This window comes from Phascolarctos cinereus, unplaced genomic scaffold (genome assembly GCF_003287225.1).
Source record: "Phascolarctos cinereus isolate Bilbo 61053 unplaced genomic scaffold, phaCin_HiC Scaffold_7;HRSCAF=346, whole genome shotgun sequence".
NCBI lineage: Eukaryota > Metazoa > Chordata > Mammalia > Diprotodontia > Phascolarctidae > Phascolarctos > Phascolarctos cinereus.
In genome coordinates, this window is record NW_027556180.1 from 156056984 (window position 1) to 156081841 (window position 24858).

Here is a 24858-nt window from a genome sequence, read left to right on the forward strand (position 1 = left end):
TTAAACTTTTACCATTGAAATGTAATTCTTGCTTTTACCAATGGATATGTGATTTGAATTTTTATGGTCACTATGTAAAAAAGCAAATAGATGAGAACTTTGAAAGTAGTGCCAAAGGGGTGAATTTTTAATCAAACAAGGGATAGAAGTGATCAGAAATGATAAAATAAGTAATTTCGGTTCCATGAAATTAAAAAGCTTTTATATGAACAAAATCAATACAAGTAGTAAAGGAAGAAGGATTATGTCAGATATTTCTGATAAAGGTCTCATTTAAGACATGTAGGGAGGAGCAAGAACCATTTTCAAATGAGTAAGTGGTTAAAGGTTATGAACAAACAGTTCTCAAAAGAATTACAAATTATTAACAGCTGTATGAATCAAAATACATCAGTTTCTTAAAATCTTTTTGGGAAAGCTTTTGCAGGTAGTTCTTAGAATTGTTTCAGTTGTCAAATATTAATGCTGAGAAAACTGACCCTCATTTTGGAACAGGCAGTTTCATTGAAGTAGACGATGAAAGTAGTAGTGATGAACTGCAGGCTGACTTACATGAAGTATTCAGACCTCTCATTGAGCATGGGGAAGAGTCAGTTACTGAAGAGGAGGCTACAGACACTGAGAGAAAAGATGCTGTTGGGGCCACTGAAAACCTCTTAAGAGACTCTCTGGAAAGTGTGGAATCAGCCAAGCAGCCAGAGGAAGAGATTGAAAAAGAAACAGATGAAATGATCAATGAATGGCAAGATATTAATTTGGTAAGTAGTTGAATTGTATTTTACCTTACTGTTAAAGAAAACTTTTCAGGTAAGTACTGTTTGGTTTTCAAGGACTTATTGGAACAGTACAGCAACATATTTGCATGTTTCTTCATTTCTTTTTGCTGATTGTCTCCTTTTTATATAATGACTGTCACTGATAGACCCTGCTTTTCCTTGTGCTTTATTTAAGGAAGACATGCCAGAAATATTGATTTTTCTCTGAAAGTCAAGTGGAATTCTTATAAGGAGAAAAAACATGTTAGTAATTGTGGGGATTAAAATTGTCCAACCTACAAGAAAAGAGACTGAAGCAGAGCTCTGAGCCAATGGTTTATCTAAGGTCCATAGACCCCTCTAATGAAGTGGAGCTCAGATCTTCCTCACAATCCGAGATGCCTTCTTCTTCCAGGACCTTGTTTTTATAGAGTTTGATACCCAAATATGCACAGGAGGCATGGTGAAATGCATAATCTCATTGGTGGATAGACTTTGCTCTTGAGGGCCAAAAATTACATATCTCCCAGGGTAGGGGGTGGTGTCACAGATTAGGTGAAGCGTGGGGCATCTCTACTGATTAAGTGGTCATAAGATAGTCACTTGCTCATGTTGGACAAGAAAGAGGTCTAGAGGCACAAAAATAAGTTGGAGTATTTTCCTTGTAACTGAATCACCTCCACCACTCTGGGTTTGTTCACCATGACAAAGGTGGAGGGCCTCTAGTTAGCTTCCTGTAATTAAGCAAGTGAACTTGCAATCTGCAGCTCACAGTTCTGGGGCTTAATATACAGAACTTATAATCACTGCCCTTATAGAATCATATCAAATTGATTAATACTGATTGGAATAGAGTAGGGGTCCAGATGAATCATTTCTCACATAATTTCAGTTAAATAATAGATAACATTTATAACATTTATATAGTACTTATTATGTGCCAGGCACTATACTAAGCACTTTACAATAATTATAATTTATATTGTGCTCTAAGGTGTGGAAAACACTATAAATATTATTTTATCCTCAGAACAACCTTAGGAGGTAAGTGCTATTATTATCTCTATTTTGCAGATGTAGCTCAGGCAGAAAGAGGTTAAATGCCTAGCCTCAGGTCATCTATTAAGTGTCTGAGGCTGGATTTAAACTCTGCCTTCCTTACTCCAAGTCTAGCACTCTATGCACTGTACTACCTAGTTATATTGAATTAGATTTAAGTTAGTTAAAATATAATTCGTATGCAGGAGGAACTGGAAGCTCTGGAGAACAATCTTTTAGTTGAACAGAATTCACTGAAAGCTCAAAAACAGCAACAAGAACGGATTGCTGCAACTGTAACGGGCCAGATGTTCTTGGAAAGTCAGGTAGGTTTATTCTGTTGTAAGCTTCTTTTAACTTCTGGTATTTTTACTTCAATCAATAAGCATTTATTTAGCACCTGCTACATGCCATTCAGTGTGCTAGGTGCTGGGGATAAAAATTTCAAAATCAGACAGTCCCTGGCCTCAAAGAGCTTAGATTCTACTTTGGGTGGCTAGAGAAAGGATCTTTGATTTACATATTTACAGGCATGGTGAGTCATGCTCTTTTCAGTAGCAATGGCAATATTGATTTGATTGTTCAAATTCCTCAGCAGGTATTGAAAAGCTGGGACAACCTTGAGGGTTCTGGCGCAGTGGCAAAACAGATAGTTCAGTGTCCGTGCTGGCAAGGCCTTGGTGTCCTGGTTGATAGTGGGATATGGCATGTTCTGGTGGTCTGGGGCTGATTAGAAATGGTTTGGGTTTCAGCATTGCACCAAGTAAATTTGACTATAGGATACTTTAAAGGTTAAGTATGTTGGTGCAACCCAGAAATGTAGGTTCAGGGGCCTCTGGGGAATGAAATTACCCTAAATCACAACGGAAAACACTGTAGCAGGTAAAGGTTTTTTAGCCCTGCTATGTATCTTCTGGATAAAAATCCCTTAAAAAATGTATTGAAATAGAAGAAATTGAGTGGATTTTGAAAATTTCTCTTATAAAATGTATTTTTGAAATATTCACATTTCCCTTTAAAAAACAAAAAGTTATTGCTAACAGTAAAAATTTCTTGCGTAATCCTTGTTGTTATTGTATAGATTAGTAGTGTCTAAAGTGGAGGCCATGGAATGAGCCCAAGGTAATCACAGCTTCATCCCAAGGGGTATGTGATCAGCCAGTTGAAGAGTGGGACATCTGCATGGTCAGTCATGGGCTTGTCCTCAACACAGTTACAATATCCTTTTCAATACTTAATCACTTTCCCTGCTCCTATCAGGGGCTTTCTATGTGGCTGCCTTAGGCTTGGACCCCTAAAGGAGATTATTACCTAACCCAGTCCAAATACCTGAAGCAGCTATGCAGACAAAATTGACCAGGTTTTATAACATGGTTATTATTTAGTTATTATTAGTTAATGTATATCATTTGTAAGTAAAATATTACAGGTGCATGCTCAAATTTTTTTTTTTTACCGATCAAGGCGTACAGTCAAAAAAGTTTAGAGGTAACTGTTGTAGATTTACTAACTGTTGTAGATTTCCAGAGTTTCTCAGGAGAAACAGTTTGGGAAATTGCATTAAATAAACCCTTAAAATATGGATTTCACTCTGAGCCTAAAGCAAGCTAGTATGCTTTTTAATAAGTCTCCACTGCATTCTTAATCTCAATAGGAACTTTTACGATTATTTGGCATTCCTTACATTGAGGCTCCTATGGAGGCAGAAGCTCAGTGTGCCATTTTGGACTTGACTGATCAGACATCTGGAACAATCACTGATGATAGTGATATCTGGCTTTTTGGAGCACGGCATGTGTATAAAAACTTCTTTAGTAAAGACAAGTTTGTAGAATATTACCAGTATGTAGACTTTTACAACCAACTAGGTAAGACTTTGAAGGGTTATATTTATGTATTTGTTTGTTCATACTAATAAACATTTATTAAATATCTGCTCTTTGCAATGCACTGCTAAGGGGAGGTTCAAAAGCTGAGACTTATTTTATTCATCTTTGTAAGAACTTATATTTCAGTACCTAGAGATAAGAGTTGTACATGGGATTGCTTTCTAAAAAAAGGTCTTTAGGCTTTAAATGTACTTTACTTTCTGGGGACTGATGTGATGACCTAGGGTTAATGGTGGCATTGTATGTATAAACTTTCATATATTCATACACCTATGATCATAGTGTTTGGAACTAGATTTAAGAAAAAATTGGAAAATGAGAATGTTCAGGTTATTGTTTCAGTTTCAGTAATTGGTTGGTTAGATAGTGGGAAATGGGGGTCACATTTAGACGACTCACAGTTAGACCTAGGCAGAAGCCAGAGATGGTAGAATCAGGGGAACAGGTTAATTATGTTAATTCTGTTAGACCTCTGAACACTTTACCTGTGGAGCTGGTATACCAGGAATTTATAGTTAGCCTTTTCTTAAATAATCTAAAAATGCTTATTTGATCAATAACTTTGCTTTTAACATGGTAAATAAGTTGATATTGATAGATTGAAGAAATATGACTGCTTACACACAGTGTCTGACACATGGTGGGGGATTAATAAATGTTAATTGATTGATGTCTCTTACCCTATAGGATTAGACCGGAGCAAACTGATTAATTTGGCCTATTTGCTTGGAAGTGATTACACAGAAGGGATACCAACTGTTGGCTGTGTAACAGCCATGGAAATTCTCAATGAATTTCCTGGACGTGGCTTGGAGCCTCTCTTAAAATTTTCGTGAGTCCTTATATATTGTGCTTTACTTTTTTAGATAAAAGGCATGTACAGGCCTTTTTATTGATGATTTTTAACTAAAAAGAGAGAGGGGAATCTTTGAGAATGCAGTGTAACTCATGTTGCATAGTGTAAAGAGGAGGTTTGGATTTAACGTCCCAAAGAGGCATTGTTTATGTCATTCTGTGTGTGTGTGTGTGTGTGTGTGTGTGTGTGTGTGTGTGTGTGTTCGAGAGAGGGAGGGAAGGAGGCTAGATATCGGTGGATGAACATTTTTTATCCTGAGGAATATAACAATGCACAAATTAGCCTTTGGTGTGTAGTGCCTTAGAGAATTTCTCTCTCCATACAGGCTGTCTTTCCTTCCTTTTGCTGCATGTCATTGGGGGGAGTCAGTGTGTCCAGTGGTGTAATTTGTCATCACCTAGACTGATAGGCAGTTAGTTTGTAGAGTAGTATCAGGCTGTCTGTGGCATACAGAATTAGGGACGTGTGTGACTCTTAATATTTTTTCTAGGTAGCCATGTGTGTCTACCTAATTTTAAAAATCTATGACTAATATCATTTTATATCTACTCTCCCCTTATACTGAATTAACCTTTAAAACATGAAGCCTTTTGGATTATTAGAAATAAAAATTGAACCTGGAATTTTTGACCAATAGACCTCAGGTTTCTCCATTTTTAAATAAAATAAGTGTTGGGTTAGATAATCTGTATTATCTCATCTAGACCTAAAATTCTAGGGTTCTATGTCCCACATAGTTTTTGCTTTTAGTGTGTCTGCCACTGAATATCTATGGCATACTTCCATTACCACTCTGAAATATTTTTCTTCAATATGGTCTGATGTAAAGATCATTGGATTTAGAGTCAAAAGGCTAAAAATTAACTTCTGATTTAGGTGTAGCTATTACAGGTGGATCACAATTTCTCAGAACTTCTTATTCTATAAAATAGGGATAATTATATGTCTTTTGTCTGTTTTTTTTGAGGAAAGCATTTTATAAGCCTTAAAGGACAATATAAATGTCAACCATTATTATTGTTGTTGTTTGTTATTATTTTGTATATTTCCTTTTTGAGAATTCTAACATTTTAACATTATAGATAGGCTACATAATAGATTAATATGATTTAGTGTCTCATGAGTATGTCTTATTATGTTATTCCATGAGTGTGTCCCATTTTACATAATAAGTAAACATCTTTTAAGAAGTTCTTAAGTGAACTTTAAAGATGTTTTCCGATATGTTCAGATTTTTATGTCCTATTCATGATTCTGATTTTCCATTTTTCTTCTGAATTTGTTAATCTGCCAGATAAATAGCCTAGATTTTGACTAATTGTCATGTAATATGATCTTGACAGGGTGGTTATTGACTACAAACTATTTTCCATTCTGCTTAAATAGGAAGTTAATTGGTTTACCCTCAAATTCCCCCTCATTTTCCTGGTGAGACATCTGTTTAAAGCCTAGATATACTAGAAAGAGAGGGTAGCTGGACTCTTACTACATCACTTTTCAAATTTTCTGACCTAATTACTTGAGGAACTTTTACTACTAACAGGTTGTATGTAGCAAGAATTTTGAATTTTTTTGGTTCTGTTTTAAAATCTAACACCTATATTAATTTTTTATCTGTAGCTTTAGTTTCAATTTCACCTAAATGGATATATTTTAGAATCATAACCTTATCTTTAAGAGAGTCTGATTTCCTGTTTTCCTTTTGTAAAGGAAAATAGTAATTGCTCACTGTCACCTTTGCTTAGTCTTTAGCTTTATAAATTACCAGATTAAAAAAAAAATAGGATCATATACTGTAGAGCTGGACAGGACTTTAGAAATCATTGAGACCACCACCCCCATCATTTTACTGATGAGAAAATGAGACCTGAAGGGTAAGATGATTTGCATAAGGCCACAGAGGCAGTAAGTGGCTGTGCCAGGCTTCAAGCCCAGGCCCTCAAACCCCAAAGCCTGGCTTCTTTTTACTGTACCATGCAGCTTCCCCTCAATTCCCTTTTTACTTCCCTTGTTATTCCTACTCTAATATAGGATACATTTTATTAATGGTTAAATTTATAAGTGGGTATGGGTTAAATTTCATTAGTGAATTTAAATACATATTTTCTTATTTCTGATTGAACATCCCTTAAACACGGAGCACATTAGTGGAAACTTGTGTATGAAGTTATCAGGTCACATATACTATCATGTTTCTAAGGAAGGCAGAGATTGGCAGAGAGAGATAATTTACAAAGTGATTGAAAGATATTTTGTGCTTTCCTTTGAGTCAGTAAAAATCTTAATTCCTGCTTAGTGCTTGTTTTGTGTTGAGTTTGGGAGGTAAGCACTTTTGTTATAGGGGAAAAAAGAACTAGACAAATGTTGCGTCTTACATTTTAGGTCCTCACCTTGCTGCAGAGAGTGAAATGTAGATGTTTTTTAAGCACCACCCAAAGAGAAGATAAATAAAATTTGAGATGGCAATATGAGACCTGTATACAAATGCATTGTTTTTGATTTTTTTTCCCCATAGTGTTATGGGGGAGAGAATAAATATATTACAAATGTGGAAATATGTACATGTAATGGGAATTGTATTTTTTTGTCTTCTCAGAGGATGGGGAGGGCTGGAATGAGGGAGAGAGTTTGGGACTGAAGAAAAAATTTTTTTAAAATGCTGATAAAAATAAATATGCTGTGATTTATTGAGTGTTTAATGGATAGTGTTTCCTTTATTCTTCAGAGAATGGTGGAATGAAGCTCAAAAGACTAAGAAAATAAGACCCAATCCCCATGACACCAAGGTGAAAAAGAAATTGCGACAATTGCAGCTTTCTCCTGGTTTCCCAAACCCAGCTGTTGCAGAAGCTTACCTGAAACCTGTGGTGGATGACTCAAGAGGAACATTCTTATGGGGAAAACCAGATCTTGAAAAAATTAGAGAATATCCTTTTGCTGCTTAACATGTAAATAAAGTAACAATGAATCATATTTTTATTTGATTTTATTTTTGTGACTTTAGATAATTTCAAATCCATAAGAAGTGAACTTAAATCAGGTTTTTCTTAGAATTTTTACTTAAGATTCTAATCTTACTACAAAATAGGTACCTTTATTAAAAATTGGAAGTGATAATGCAGTTGTAGAGGTGATTATGCTTATTCAGACTGAATACGGTTTATTGTGAAAGACTAGAAAAGAATGTTAATTTTGTTCATATTGTTACCAATGTACCTCCCTGGGAAAAGGAATAGTGATAAATTTATTAGGGACATATATGTTTACAAGACACTAATGATTTTAGGAAGAAAATTATACCAGATGACTATATTGGACTCATCTGGCTTATTTATTTCTTATTCTTAGGCATTGAGGTTATTCATAGAATCATTAATTTAGAACTGAAAGTATCCTCAGAATGACATCCAGGTTAACCCCTTCCTTCTTTTATACATGAAGAAACTGAAGCAAAGAGAGTAAAATGACCTGCCCAAGTATACCCAGAGAGTAAATACCAGAGCTAGAATTTGAATCTAGGGACCTCTGATTTTGAGCCTGCCTAGTGTGCATTTCATACTTAGAGGTTACCCTACATAACTAGTACTGTACCTATTGTTGAGTGAGTCACTTAGAGAGCAAAGACTTGAAAAAATATTTATGGATAACCATACATGTTTATAACTAAACAAGGATATTTTATGCCATGTTTAGTGAGTTGTCATTGTCAGCCTTGCATATGGGCTAATGGCTATTGACCCAATGAAAGATGATGTGAACAGTTATAAGGAGAAGTTATATTATTCTTTTTATTATCAGTTGTAAAAAGAATGTGATCATTATTCATTTTATTAATCAGAGTTGCAAAAGCCAAAACTATGCCCGCTTACAATTTGTCTCCCTAGTATATTGTTTGTATTGGCAAAGCTTTCTTGGACAGAGTTAAAGGAAGCATTCCTCAAAGGGAGAACTGCAAATGCAAAGGATACTTGTCATCAAACCTTGATTGTTAATCCCTAGAGAAAGATTGGTACGAGTCCTTCATTCCTTGCAGAAATTTGTTTTGTTTTGCTTTTCTTTAGTGGAAAAATTTGTATTCTGAAATAGTTTTTATTTAAAGGATGTTAAGTAGAAAATGATACCAAATACTTCTCTTTGGTATCATACTTACTTAGTTCTTGACTTTATTGTAGTTTTATAAACTATGCACTTTAAAATATAATTGTGATTTTTAAAAAAATTTTAAAATATAATTGTGATTTGATATTGTAGGGGCTCCTCTTGATCACTTTGTTGTAAAAAAGTTTTTTTAAAGAAATTTTAAACCTTAACCAACCTGCATGTTTTGTCAGCGTTATTTTGGCTGGAACAGAACAAAGACAGATGAATCTTTGTTACCTGTACTAAAACAGCTGAATACACACCAGGTAATGATTATAGTGGATTGTTTGACTGCTTTATAACTATGAGTGGAAAGATCAAATTGGCCCTAAAGGACTAAATTAATTTTTGTTCTTCATTATTTCATTGTCTACTTGAGGCAGTGTGGTATAGTGGATAGAGTTGGACTTGGAGCCATGAAGACTTTCCTGCTTCTGATACATCCTAAGTGATCTTGGACAAGTCACGTGATCTTTCAGTGTCAAAACTCAGGCCAACTAAATTAAAATGTAATTGGTGAATGTATAACAAAATGAATAAAAATACAGTACAACTATATATAATGTTAATTTGTGGTTTTTCTAAGTCAGTTTGTTGTTTGGCAGGGATCCATTTCTATTTGAATTTGACACTGGATGCTTTAGGCAACTCTGTAAGACTGTAAGTTGCAGAGAAGGTAGAGACCTGCTTTGATGTATTGAGAGTTTCCTCACCTGGGACTTCCATGTATCAGTGAATTCACAGGTCTGGTCTCTACTATATACAGTTAAAAATTATGAATGCATTATAAAAGTATACATTGGATATATATATCTATAGATCTATATAGATATAGATAGATATAGATATAGATATATAGATATAGATATCTATAGATATATATACATACCTTTATGATAATATGGTTCACTCCCCTGATTTTAAAGATGAACAAATTTAGGGCCAGAGCAACAGAAACAGAGCAATTCATAATCTGCTTCCTGAGAGGAGGAAATTTGTGTGGAACAGGAGGTCTTATCAACGTCCCCTAATATTATCCCATATAGGTATCTTATGAGTCTAGCTTGGCCTCCATATCTTTAACAAGAAGCTGTTTATCAAAAGGGCAGCTTTTTATCCTGAGACTTTGTAATTTGACTTTACTTAAAATCAAACCATGATTGTGGTTTGATTCATTTAGATGCTATTTTCTGTAATTCCCTCTTTTTTAAAAAAAAGTTATTTGTTTTTAACATCCATTTTTTAAAATTGTGAATTCAAAATTTTCTCTTTTACCCTTCCCCCATCTATTGAGAAGCAGTATTTTATCAATCGTGCATGTACATGTAAAGTAATTGTACGTGTAAAGTCTTGTAAAACATTTCCATATTAGCTATATTGCAAGAAAAATAAAGAAAGTGAAAAAATGCACTCCAGGTTTGCACTAACTTCATCACTTCTCTTTTTGGAGATTGACTGCATTTTTCAGCATGGATCCTTTGGATTTGTGTTAGATCACTGTTTTGATCAGAGTAGCTAAGTCTTTCACAGTTGATCATTGTTAACAATATTAACTATGTAAAATGTTCTGGTTCTGCTCACTTCACTTTGAGTCAGTTCATATAAGTCTTCTTAGATTTTTCTGAGACAACCCAGTTTGTCATTTCTTATAAAACAAAAATTTTCCATTACAATCATATACCACAGCTTGTTCAGCCATTCCCCAATTTATTACATCCTTTCAATTTACAGTACTTTGCCACTACAAAAATAGGTTCTATAAATAATTACATAGGTCCTTTTCATGTTTCTTTGATCTTTTTGTAATATGGATTTAGTAGTGATATTGCTATGTCAAAGGGTATGCATAGTTTTATAGCTTTTTGGATATAGTTCAGAATTGCTCTCCAAAATGGTTGGACCATTTCCCAACTCTACCAACAGTGCATTAGTGTTCCAATTTTCCACATCCCCTCCAGCATTTCTCATTTTCATTTTCTGTCATGTTAGCCAATGTGATAGGTGTGAAATAGTACCTCAGAATTGTTTTAATTTGCCTTTCTTTAATCAGTAGTGATTTAGAACATTTTTTTCATGTGACTATAGATGGTTTGATTTGTTTTTCTGAAAACTGATTGTTCATGTCCTTGACCATTTATCAGTTAGGGAATGAGTCATATTCTTATAACTTTGACTCGGGTCTCTATGTATTTGAGAAATGAGGCCTCAATCAGAGAAATTTGATGCCAATTTTCTTCCCACCAGTTTCCTGCTTTCCTTCTAATTTTAGTTGCATTGGCTTTGTGCAAAACCTTTTTAATTTTAAAGTAATCAAAATCAAAATCTTTTACTTCCTGTGATACTCTCTTTTGTTTGGTCATAAACTCTTCCCTTATCCCTAGATCTGATAGGTAATTTTTTTTTCCCGCTGCTCACCTTATTTACTTAGAATGTCACCCTTTATTTCTAAATCATTTACCCATTTAACTTTATTTTGGTATATGGTATGAGATGTTGGCCTATGCCTAGTTCCTGCCAAACTGTTTTCTGGTTTTCCTAGCAATCCTTGTCAATGGTGACAGAAGCTTGGATGTTTGGGTTCATCAAATACTAAGTTACTATGGTCATTTACCATTATGTATTGTGTACCTAATCTATTTCACTGATCCACCAGTTTATTTCTTTGCCAATACCAAATTGGTTTGGTGATTACTGTTTTGTAATATAGTTTGAAATTTGGTACTGCTAGGCCACCTTCCTTCATTTTCTTCCATTGTATTCCCTTGATATTTTTGACCTTTTGTTCTTCTAGAGGAATTTTATTTTTTTTTCTAGCTTTATAAAATAATTCTTTGGTAGTTTGATTGGTATGGCACTGAGTAAGTAAATTAGTTTAGGCACAATTATTTATTTTTATTATATTGATTCAGTCTAGCCATGAGTAATGAACATTTTTTTCAGTTGTCTTAGATCTCTCTTTATTTGTGTTAAAAGTGTTTTGTAAATGTGTTCTTATAGTCCCTGAGTTTGTCTTTGCAAGTAAACTCCCAAGTATTTTATAATGTCTGCGGCTATTTTTAGTATATTTTTCTCTATTTCTTGCTGCTGTTCTTTGTTGGTACTGTATAGAGATGCTGATGATTTATGTGGGTATATTTTATATCCTGCAACTTTGCTAAAGTTTTTAATTATTTCACCTGTTTTTTTAGTTGATTATCTAGGGTTCTCTAAGTAAGCCATCATATCTTCTGTGAAGATTGATAGTTTGCTTCCTTATTGCCAATTTTTCTTTCTTCAGTTTCTTTTTCTTGTCGGTGCAAAAGCTGGCATTTCTAATACAATATTGAATAATAATGGTAATGATGAACATTCTTGCTTTACCTGTGATCTTATTGGGAGGGCTTATTTAGCTTATTATTCCCATTTCAAATAATATTTGCTCTTGGTTTTAGATAAATACTATTTTTTTTAAAGAAAGACTCCATTCATTCCTGTGCTTTCTAGCGTTTTTAATTGGAATGAATGTTGTTTATTGTCAAAAGCTTTTTCTGTGTCTATTGATAAAATCAAATGATCTTTATTGTTTTTGTTATTGATGTGTTCAGTTGTAGTTTTCCTGATTTTCAACCAACCCTACATTCTGGTATAAATCCCACCTGGCCATAATGTAATCTAATCCTAGAGAATGAGTGAGTCAAAGATCAGACCCCAGGAGCAATCAATAATTGCATTAGAAAGAATGACAACAATGAGATAATTTGTAAAGTTATATATATATGTGTATATATATATATATATACACATACATATTATACATATGATATTTATAATAATAATAACAGTAATATAATTTGTGCATATTGCTGTAATCTCCTTGCTAGTATTTTATTTAAAATTTTTGCATCAATATTCATTAGGGAAATTGGCCTATATTTTTTTTCCTCCATTTCACTTAGATTGTTAAATTTCTTGGCATGTAATTGGGTAAAATAGCTCCCAATAATTGCTTTAATTTCATCTTCATTGGTGGTATATTCACCCTTTCATTTTTGATGTTCATAATTTGGTAGTTTTCTTTTTAAAAATAAAATTAATAACATAATTTTTTTTACATGAAACCAGCTTATGGTTTTATTTATTACTTCAGTGGCTTTTTTTTTCAATTTTATTAATCTCTTCTTTGATTTTTAGACTTTCCATTTTAGTGTTTAATTGAGGATTTTTAATTTGTTCTTTTTCTAGTTTTTTTATTTGTGTGCCCCATTTATTGATCTGCTCTATCTCTATTTTATTCATATAAGTTTAGAGATAGAAATTTTCCCCTAAGTACTGTTTTGGCTTGAATCCTACAAATTTTGGTGTACCGTCTCTTTGTTGTCATTCTTTTGAATGCAATTATTGATTGTTCCTGTGATTTGTTCTTTGACCCAGACTAAGATTAGATTCTCTAGGATTAGATTATTTAGTTTCCAATGAATTTATTATTACATTATGCTCTGAAAAGGGCACATTTAATATTTCTGCTGTTCTGCTTTTGTTTGTGAAGTTTTTATATCCCAAGATGTGGTCGTTTTTTGTGAAGGTACATGTACAGCTAAGACAAAGGTTTACGCTTTTCTATTCTCGTTTAGTTTTCTCCAGAGGTCTGTTATTTATAAGTTTTCTAAATTTCTGTTCATCTCCTTAACTTCTTTTAAAATTTCTTTTATGATTAGATTTCTTGAGCTTTTAGAGGGGGAAAGTGAGGTCTTCCACTATTATAGTTTTAGTCTCTTATTTCCTCCTGTGTCTCATTTAACTTTTCTGTTAACAATTTGGATGCTATGCCATTTGATGCACATATATTGATGCCTATGCTGTATATCAACATATATGTTGAAGCTCTGCCATTGGTGAATATATCATTGTTTATGGTTTGTTTTAGCAAGATGTCATTTCCCTGCTTAACTTTTTCAATTAGATGTATTTTTGCTTTTGTTTTGTCTGAGATCATGATTGCTTTTCCTGCCTTTTTTACTTCAGCTGAAGCATAGTAGATTCTGCTATAGCCCCTCATTTTAAGTCTGTGTGTATCTTTCTGTTTCAAGTGTGTTTCTTGTAAACAACATATTTTTAGATTCTGGTTTATAATCCATTCTTCTATTTGCTTCTCTTTTATGGGGAACTTCATCTCATTTACATTTACAGTTATGATTACTATGACATTCCCTCCATCCTATTTTCCTTTGTTTATTCCTCTCTCTCTCTCTCTCTCTCTCTCTCTCTCTCTCTCTCTCTCTCTCTCTCTCTCTCTTTTTATCCTTTTCCCTCCTCAAAAGTCTGTTTTGTTTCTAACCACTGCCTCCTTTAATCAGCCTTCTCTTTTATCACTCCTCCTCCCCTTTTTTCTTATTCCCTTCCCCTCCTACTTCCCTGTTGGTTAAAATAGATTTCTATACCCAACTGAGTATGTGTGTATATGTATTCTGATGTCTTTGAACCAATTCAGAAGACAGTGAGATTCAGTTCAAGCATTTGTCTCCTTATCCACCCATTTTCCTTGCATGTTTTTGTTTTGTGAGATAATTTCCCCCCCATCTCCCTTTCCCCATCTCCCAATGTAACCTTCTTTTTTGCCTATCTAATATTTTTTTTTTTTAATTAAGATCATCAGCTCACTTCTGTGACTTCTGTGTAGAGGCCTTCTGACTGCCCTAATTATGATAGGGTTCTTAGATGTTACATGATTATCTTCCCATATAAGAACGTAAACAGTTTGACCTTATTGAGTCACTTATAATTTCTCTTTCATGTTTACCTTTTTATGCTTGAATCTTGTATTTGAAGACCATATTTTTAATTCATCTCTAGTCTTTTCATCAGGAATGCTTGATGGCCTTCTATTTCATTAAATAGCCATTTTCTCACTGAAGGATTGTATTCAGCTTTGTTGGATAGGTTATTCTTGATTGTAGTCTTAGCTCCTTTGTCTTTGGGTCATATTTCAAGCCCTCCACTCATATAATGTGGTAACTGCTAAATTTTTGGTGAACCTAACTGTGGCTCTGTGGTATTTGAATGGTGGTATTTTGTGGTATTTGAATTTCTGGCTGCTGTGAAGTATTTTCTCTTAGATGTGTGAGCTCAGGAATTCCTACAAGTTTTCATTTTGGGATCGCATTCAGGAGATAAGTGGTGGATTTTTTCATTTTCTATTTTACTCTTTGGTTCTAGGATATATAATTTCTTGAAATATTACATCTAGGCTCTTTCTTTGATCATGGCATTCAGGTAGTCCAACAATTCTATTTGCCAGGTTATTTGTTTTTCTGATGAGATAGTTCACATTTTTTTCTATTTTTTTTTCCCATTCTTGTGTCTTTGTTTTATTGAGTCTTGATGTCTCATGGAGTCACTAGCTTCCATTTGTGCATTTCTGATTTTTGAGGAATTATTTCCTTCAATGAGCTTTTGTTCTTTCCATTTGGCCAATTCTGCTTTTTAAGGAATTATTTTTTTTTAATGGAGTATTGTACTTCTTTTACAATTTGGCCAATTTTTTTAGGTGTTGTTTTTAGTATTTTTTATGCCTCTTTTAAGAAGCTATTAATTGTCTTTTCATAATTTTCTTGTGTTACTCTTATTTCTTTTCCCAATTTTTCCTCTATCACTGTCATTTTATTTTCCAAAGTCACTGTTTCCAAACCCACAGCTGGCGTGGCCATCGCTCTGAGCCAGCCTTGTCCTCAGGTGTCACAGATCCCTCCTTACAACCTCCTCAGTTGTTTTAGGCTGGAAAAATGTCTCACCCTGACCTTTTGTTGGTTCTCTCACTCTGGAATTGGATTTAAGGTGTTATTTTAAAGTTGTTTTAAGAGGAGTGTTGGGAGAGCTTGGCTGTAGTGCTTCCTCTACTCTGCCATGTTGACTCTGCCTTATATCAGATGTTATTTTCAAGAGGAGATTACTATTACATATATTTCACAAGAAGATTATTAGATAACTGGGTAGATAATAATTGAAATATTATCTAATGCTTCCCTAATTCTTGCTAAATTTGGGGGCTATTTTTGTTGTCTTATTTTTTTTTTTGAGACTGTTTCTCCCTACCTCACCCAGGCTGGAAGTTCAGCAGCCAGTCAGGGACCAGGTCCTACCACCAATCAGCACAGCAGCTTTGACCTGCTTTGTTTCTTATTTAGGCAGGTTCTCCCTTCCTTAGGCAGCCTGGTGGCCTTTTCTTACCAGGGAGTTACTTAATTGGTACTGACTTAATGCAGATATACTATTGGCTTAATCTACTCCAGTTCTGAAATCCCTAGCTCAAGGAATCCAGTGGCCTCTTAGCAAGGATTACAGGTATATCCTACCATATCCAGTGACATTTATTTTTTTAAAGGCAGTAATCAAGAGAATTCACAGAGAAACAATATAACCAATATAAATTGTTCCCAAAGGATATTTAGCTTTTTTTATTTTTAAGAAGAGGTTATGCTATGGTTTTAGAAAATGTGTTTCTTGAGTAATGCTTAAGATGGCATCCAAATAAAGTGAATAGGAATACATCTGGTAGATGATGTGTATATAAACAAAGGTCTTAATTAGAGTCAGTGCAGGTGCTGTCAGTAAAACCTAGAAAGTAAGAGGTTTTTTTTCTTTCCTTTTGTTTGTGGTTAATCAGGAAGACCTAGAAAATAAGATCTACTTTAGATAATCTACCTGTGATAAAATTGACTTCATTTGAAAGGCAACAAATTATTATTTTCTGAAATAGTAATCAGGTGTCATTCACTAGTGTTCACATTATTCTTCTTTGGAGTGGATAGTCATAAACTTTACCTCCTTTTCTGATTTGTTTTTGCTTCTTCTTTTGTAGACACAGCTCCACATTGATTCTTTCTTTAGGCTGATACAACATGAGAAGCAACATGTTAAAGGAATTAAGAGTCAGAGACTCAACAGAGCTGTGACATGTATGCTCAGGAAAGAAAAGGAAGAAGAAGCTGGTGAAATAGAAGCAGCTACTGCTGCCATGGAGAGAGAATTTAAATTGTTTGAAAAAACAGAGGACAAAAATGGGAAGAAAAACATAGAAAATAAATTGGAAAAACCTCAAAATTTAAAAAGAAAAGTGCTTTCCGGTGCCAGTCAGGAGAATAAATATGGTGGAGGTGGCTTTGTTGGGGAAGCCTATTTCTCAGAATCATTTGATGTATCTTTAGGGGAAGATTCTGAAAGTACATCTTCAAACAAGGTCAAGAGGGGAAAACCTACCAAGCAGTCAAATATTATCTCTTCAAGTTTTCAGGAGATAACACAACATAATCCCGAGAAGAATGAAGAAGGGACTAGCAGCTCCAGTGATGAAGATGGAAAAGGGACACAAATGGTTATGGTGACTGCTAGATCTGTGTTTGAGAAGAAAAAAAAAGGGAGACAAAGAAGTGTGAGGGGGAAGAAAAGAAAAACGTAACTTACCTATCTTTCTTCTGTTTGTAGTTATGAAAACCATACTGGGGATAGATAAGGGGCTGGTCTCAGATTCAAGATGACCTGGATTCCAGTCGTGTCTCTGGTACATATTGATTGTGTGACCCCTGCAAGTCATTTAACTTCTTGGAGTCCCAGGCAACTATTTAACACTAAGTTTTAGAATAATTGCTGGTCTGCATTGGTAGAAGAATCTTCTTTACCAGAAGCTACTTGTAAAGCTCATGAAATCACAGGTCTGGATGTAGTTGGATATATCTGTATTTATTTATAAAGAGAGAAATCAGGTGTAATAAAATTTCCTAATGAATTTGTTACAGAAAGAAAATAAAATTCAGCAAGCCCTAATTCGCATTTAAATATTTTGTTTTTCTGTTTTTAATCTAGACCTTAAAATCTTCCATGGTTTTGTTACATGCCATTTATATCCCATTGTTTGTCCCAATGGAAATGTGACATTTTTTTGTGTTACTGAATTGTTTTCTCCCTGACATTGTTACTCCATGTTTGCATTCAGCTGAAGTTTCTCAGATGTCCTTGCCACCACACATTAAATGTGTTCGCCTTAGCCTGGAATAACGTTCTGTGATTCTTGGATGGTAGAAAAAGAGGAGATCCTTAACAGTTGTATGAAAAATAGGATGCTTCTTCCCTCTTGTCTCAAAGTTCATTTAGAAGGAGAAGAAAGCCCACTACTGAAGAGTATTTAGGAACTGTCCTTTGGTTGCAATAAGTATTTTAGAAAGTCTTTATGCATAGTCTATCATACTATTCTCATGAATGTTCCACCAGAATGATTTGGTTTTTTTTGTACTATAATGGTGGCTTACATCAAGATGGTGCTTTAATTCTCAGAGTGCTTTATACATATTATTTCATTTGATCCTTATAACAACTCTGTGAGATTTGGGTTATTATCCCCATTTTATACATGAGGAAACTTAAAGCTTAAAGAAGCCTATGATTACACACCTTGTAAATGTCTGAAGTAGGGGTCTAATCTAGTTGTGTACTTCTAAGTCCAGCACTCTTCACTACAATGCACAGTTTTGATAGTGAGCTTTTTATAAGTGGGGTGTATGGCTTATTAGTGATTATGGTTCTATCATTTAACATCTTGTCAATGACTTTGGCAAATAATACAAATTTTCAGATTTTATTAGCTCGGAGGAAAAGCTAATATGTTGGGTCACAAAATCAGGATAAAAAAATATTTGAAGAGGCCAGTATGGAAAGTCAAAATTAGCTAAAATTAGGATTAAATTTAGTAGTGACAAATGCAAAGTTCTGAAATTAGATTCAAAAAAATCAATTATAGAAGCATTGATTGGTGGTATACTACATGTGAAAATAAGGGGTTTTAGTTTAATTCAAGCTAAAGACAAATCAAAGTGTTTTACATATTCTGTGTATCTGCCTCATTGGTTTACCCTCCTGGGTTCTTTTCATTGTTCTCTTACTCTTGGTGGCTTCCAACACCATCCCACAGTGCCTGGAATGGGCTCACACTAATTCCTCTCTGCATTGAAGAAGGTTCTGGTCCTGACTTGGAGCCTAGCTCTTTTGTGAAACTTTCTCTAACCCTAGTACTTCAATTGAATGCAGTCTGTTGCTTAAATTTATCAGCACTTTGCCCAGGCCTCCCTTTTATAATTGTATACACATCTTTATCTTCTACCATTTCCCTCTACTTCTATTCATGTGTTGCTGAACAAAGCTGGAAAAAGTCAAAATGGTGTTGACTGGGTCCACTATAAATTTATATAACGTAATCTTAACTGCAGTTAGCACTGAAGTAAGGCAGTCCCCTTATAGCTAGGTGGTGCAGTGGATAGAGGACAGGGCCTGGGGTTAGGAAAATCCAACAGCTCTGCAACTGTGAGCAATCACTTAGCCTCTGTTCCAGTTTCCTCATCTATAAATGGAGATAATAATAACACCTACCTCCTAGGGTTGTGAAGAGCAAATAAAATAATTGTGAAGCGCTTCGAATGCTTGGAACATTGTCCATATATAAATGTTAGCTATTAGTAACTGATCAACTTCCCTCCTCACTATGGGGATTATTCCAAACCTTTTCATTCCTTCCCAAATCTCTTATCCCTATCCTTTTAGCTGAGGATCTCGCCTCGTACTTTACTGAAAAACACTGAGGACATTCACTGAGAGCTGCCCCCTTTCCTGATTTCAAATCACTTAGATGTCTTCCTTCATCATCTGCTTCACCCCTGTCTCACATGAAGATGTGCCCCTTCTCTTAGGCAAGGCAAACCCTTCATGTGTACCCTTAATCCCATTTGTTTCCATCTTTTCCAGCAGATTGTCCTCTCTTTCACCTCCATTGTCTAATTTTTGATCTTTCCCTATGTGCTGCCTGTGAACATACCCATATCTCTCCCAGACTTAAACACACTTCAATTTATTTTGCTATTCCCACTCCCTAGCTACCATCCTTTATTTCTCTTCTTGCTAAACTTAAGAAAACTACAGAATGTCTTCACTTCTTTCACTTACTTCTAAACCCTCTCTTTCTGATTGAATATTCAATTAAAAATGCTTTCCCCAAAGTTACCAATAATTTCTTACTTGCCAAATCTTAATGGCTCTTTTTTCAGCCTTCATCCTTTTTGACCCCTTTGCAGCCCAGGACGTCCGTCATTTTCACATTTTGGATTCTCTCTCCTCTCTAGGTTTTCTTGACATTGCCAACTTCTGGTTCTATTCCTACCCATCTGACTATTTGTCTACTTTGCTGGATGGATCATGTCATATCCATTAACTATAGATATGGCTCAAGGGTCTAACTCAAATCTTCTCCCTCTATATTATCTCAGCTCCAGTAAGTGCAATTATCTTTATGCAGATGATTTATATCTTGCCCTAATCTCTCCTGAGCTCCAATCTCACCTCATCAATTGCCTTTTGGACATCTTGAACTAAATTTTCTTTAGGTGTTCTTTTTCCTCTCAAATTTACTTTGGAGGGCACTACCATTCTCCCAATCACTCAGGCTCACTATCTCATTGTCATCCTTGATTCTTTAATTTACTCCGTATGTTAAGTCTTTTCATTTCTATCTTCACAACATCCTCTTCTCTATACAGAACCACCATCTTCTGAGGACTTCATCGTCTCTCCCCTGGACAATTGCAACAGACTTCTGTTTGGTCTCCTTGCCTCAAGTCTCTCCTCACTCCAACCCACTCTCTCTATTCAGCTGGCGAAGGGATATTCCTAAGGTACAACTTTGACCGTGCACTTCTTTCCCCTTAAACTTCATTGTCTGTTACCTCCAAGAGCAAATATGAAATCCTTTGGCCTTTAAAGCCATTTACAGACTGGCTCCTTCTTACCATCCCAGTCTTCTTATACTGGACTTCCTTCTAGATACTCTGTGATCCCAACACATTGGCCTATTTTCTGTACCTCACATAAGATACTGCATTTCCTGATTCCTTGTCTTTTCACTAGATGTGCCCCCATGCCTGTAGATCCTCATTTTGGCCACTTGGCTTCCCTGTCTTCCTGTGAGATTCAGATCAAATCTCATGTTCTGCAAAAGGCCTTTCTCAGTTTCTTCTCCAGCTCCCACTACTGGTACCTTCCTTCTGATATTACCTTCCATTTATATTGTCTGGCTCTCATCCATCCATCCAATACCTGTGTAGTTATATATAATTATTAGCGTGTTGTCTCCATTAATGATGTGAGCTCTTTGAGGGTAGGGACTGTGTTTTTGCCTTTTTTATATATCCCCAGGGATTAGCACAGTACCTGGCAAATAGGAAACATGCAATACTGAGTATATAAATGAGTGACTAACTGAGTCTTCAATTAGTTTCCAGGGACCACTATTATTTGAGAGATGTTTTACCAGTATCACTTTCATGGCAAACCTACTAAGGCTTCTCAAAGTAGCAAATATGCAGCAACATGGCTATTTGAACCTAGAACTACTCTGTGAAAACTAAGGGGAGTTATTATTAACCATATTAAGCTTAATCCATCTCTTCCTGCCTTTTGAAGTACCCTGTAGATTTCTACTCCTTAACCCTCTGTAAATAGCATTATTATTTTCTTTCTCCACAAATAATCACAGACTTTACCTATCTTTAATAAATTCTACCACAGAGAAAACTTTTGTTTAATTCTGATGCCTGTAGATAATACTATAATTCTTTTTGTCAAATTTCTTAAGAAATTATCAGCTAGAGAGTGTATTATACAATTTGGTCACCAGGTGGCACTACTATCAAAGAAGTAGCAAATGGGGTTCTTGCTTGTGTTCGTACAGGCTGCTTCCCAAATGGCTGCATTTATCACCACTGCTCACTAGAGAGCGCTGGCCTTCAAGCTTTGAAGATTGCTCTCAGAGGCCACAGGACTCCTGTGCTCTTACTGGCCTGATTCAAAATTTAACATGGAAGGAAGAAATCAACTATTTGAAGAGTGGCAATTGTGAAAATCTTGACATGGCTCTCTCAGGGGCATTGCCCTCTCCCCCACATCTGTGAAACTTGTTCTTGACTAACAACCTGATTCATAGACTCAGAAAATCAACTTTTTTTGTGACCACATGATTCATTAAGATCCCACAGAGTGAATAATGCTGAAAAGAACTGTCATATAGAAGAACTATAAAGAAATTGCTTCACTGCATTGCCCTACCCTGTAGTGTGCTGGCAAATATTTAACCACCCACTCTCCAGAAAAAAAAAATCTCATGATACTTTTAAGATTAATCTGCATTATTAACATTTCCACATTGCTTTCTTAAATGTAGAAACAATACAAAAAATCAACAAAACAATAAATCAAACCCTGATTTGTAACATTTGTTAATTTCCGGCTCAAACTGAAAATTTAACATTTGGCTCTCTAGAATTACTTTTAACTGGCTCCAATACACTCCTGCCTCTTCTTCTCCCCCCAACCCTCCCTACTCTTGGGGCATGCATACGGAGAAGAATTAGGGGAAGGAGTTGCATGGGTGGTGGGATGGTGGGAAGGAATTCTCCCAAGACTGACTATGTGAATGAACCAAAAGGGGAAGTCCTAGTGGGGAATGGTCTCTTGCCCATCTCTTATGGAAGCTGTCAGCCCCATTCAGTCTCTTTCTTTGCCAATGGCCTTTGATCCATCTCATATCCCCAACTCCTCTGCCCCATCTGCACTCCAGATATGAGCTACCACAGTTTTCCAGGAACAAAGGCGGCATCGATAGAGCCAAAGCAGCATCAAGCAACAAATGCTGGACACAAATGACTAGCCACGGCTAATTCTGCCACTAGTGGCATGGAAAAAGTTGCCTGAAATGATGGTCCAGAAATCTTTTCAAGGTCAAAGTAAGAATACTGGGGGATGTAGTAATGCCTCTTCTTTAATGTTACTTTCACTGATAAATTCATACCAGTTTCTGATGTTGAACCATTTTACAGTTCCAAAGGCTTAGGTGACAAGATTTCCGGGTATTCAGTAGATGTGACTGTAGCACCTGCAAGAGCTATCAGGTTCCATCTTGCAGGGGATGCTTGCCAGGATTTTGGCTATGAACACTGGGCTAGAAGTATGGCCATTCCCAGGCTGTTGGGTTCAAGGTCCTGGGCTTTCTCCATCAGGATCTGAGTGGAGATGGTGTTCAACATGATGGTTGTGGTGGTAGCCTGACCTGCCTGGTGCATGCTGCCTACCTTCTGTCTCTCTCTCCCAGTGTGTCTTGCTGCTTAATTTAGGCTATGCCTATGGGATAGTAGTTGGTGGCAATTGGTGAGGAAGTCTGATCTTTCTTTAGAGGAATTATATCCATGGATGATGGCTTGTGGGGTCTGTTCTGGAAGTAATACCTGTAATCTAGGGGGTGCTATTATTCCCAGGGCTCCTGTGTTTGTCAAATGGCTACCCATTGCCTATCACACACATATTATAGATGTATATACACATATACACCTATAATATTGATGCATTTATTATGTAGACAGCTAGGTGGAACAGTGGATCAAGTGCCAGGCCTGGAGTCAGGAAGACTCATCTTCCTGAGTTCAGGTTGTTGTTTGTCATGTCCTTGAAGAGGACCATGACATCAGGAAGGTGATGCCATGACTTGCAAGTGAATTGGATTTAAGTGATAGAGGGCTGTGCAAGGTCACCAGCCTTCCTTTCTCCTCTGGAGCTATCTGGGACCAGTGACAAGCTATAAATCAGGATGACTGGAGATGGCCCTGCTCCTGGGTTCAAATCAGGCCTCAGGCACTTAATAGCTGGTGACTCTGTGTGAATCACTTAATCCTGTAAAAGGAACTGGAGAAAGAAATGGCAAATCTCTCCAGCATCTTTGCCAAAAAAGCCCCAAATAGCAGTTATGAAGAGTTTGACATGACTGAAACAACTGAACAACAACAAATATATTATGTATATCACACATATATTTATATATCTGGTGCCACCATGTTTGACATATGGAAGTATGAACTGTGGAAACAACACTGGTTTTAGAGTCAGAGAACCTTGGTTCAGATTCCATGTCTGTTACTTAATCACTTCCACAAGCTCTTGAGTTCTAAATTTTTCTCCCCCTCCTTTTTTCCTCTCCCTCCTCCCCAAGACAGCGTGCAATCCGAAACAGGCTATACGCATACATTTCTATTAAACAGATCTTCACATTAGTGACTTTGTAAGGAAGAACTAGCACCAATAGGAGGAACCACAAGGAAGAGAAAACAAAACAAAACAGAAGAAAAAAAATAGCAAATAGACTTTTAATCATTCTTTAAATTATCTTATCATTATTTGTGAACATATTCCTCCTCCCACTGCCACAGACCCCTAGACTAAAAGATCCTTGAAGCCTGGGGCTTTGTGTCCCCAAGCTCTATCATAGTGCTTTGCATGTAGCAGCATGATGTTTGGAGAATTAAATTAAGATGTGTTATCATTCTGCACTACTCCTTCCTTATGTAATGTCCTGTGGTTGCTCCCTAGCTCCTTTGCTCATAGATGTTCCAGGCCTTCAGTGCTATACAGCCAGAGGCACCCAGCTGCAGCTGTCATGATCCTTAATCCCTTCTCTGAGGTCTCCTTGCCAACTTTTTACAGTACTAGCTCATTTTAGTGCAGCTCTGTCAGGGGTAATCAGTGGTCTCATAAGGAAAGAAAAAAAAAAGAAGCAGAAGCTGTGGATGATCCTCTATGTCTTCAGGAAAACATGACTGAAACATTTGGGTATGTTTAGACTTACCACCAGATCAATAAGCAGTAGGCTTAATGCAAATTTACAGTAAATGGAGACTACTTTGTTTACTGGAAAGAACCCGAACAGGGAACTAGGAGTTCTGCCACTGATTAACTGTGTAACACTAGATATGTCTGTAATTTAACCACTCTTGTGTCCTTATCTATGAAATATAGGGAAGATAATTCCTGTCTCCAACCTAACTTACAGGGATGCTTTGAACAGGAAGATGGCTGTATGGATGGAGTAATTTGAAGTCTTCAGGAGAAAAATGGTGCTATATCAAGGCAAGGTAGTATAATCCAAACTTGTTGCAGACCCAAGTTTGAGATGGAAAGTAGTAAATCAATAAGTTCTGAAGTTCCGGTGAATGTTACAATATTGCATTTGTTCATGTTGTATGCTAGGTTGAGAAACAAAAAATATTTTTGGCTCTGAAGTCTTTAACCAGTGTGTGTGTGTGTGTGTGTGTGGTGTGTGTGTGTGTGTGTGTGTGTGTGTGTG

At 35.8% G+C, this 24858-nt stretch overlaps 1 protein-coding gene across 3 annotated transcripts in view; it reads left to right on the forward strand.

The window, feature by feature from the left end:
• Window positions 1-17486, forward strand: part of ERCC5 (ERCC excision repair 5, endonuclease) — a 31636-nt gene extending 14150 nt beyond the window's left edge. For 2 of the 3 annotated variants that reach the window (XM_020972381.2, XM_020972382.2), the window contains 7 exons: window positions 496-758; window positions 2000-2119; window positions 3448-3661; window positions 4370-4514; window positions 7264-7464; window positions 8860-8944; window positions 16513-17486. In XM_020972381.2, coding sequence (XP_020828040.1) covers window positions 496-758; window positions 2000-2119; window positions 3448-3661; window positions 4370-4514; window positions 7264-7464; window positions 8860-8944; window positions 16513-17109 — 1625 coding nt within the window. In that variant the 3' untranslated portion in view covers window positions 17110-17486. Of the gene's footprint in view, window positions 1-495; window positions 759-1999; window positions 2120-3447; window positions 3662-4369; window positions 4515-7263; window positions 7465-8859; window positions 8945-9061; window positions 9434-16512 lie in introns of those variants that run through there. The other variant, XM_020972383.2, reaches the window with a different exon arrangement.
• Window positions 17487-24858: the final 7372 nt, after the last annotated feature.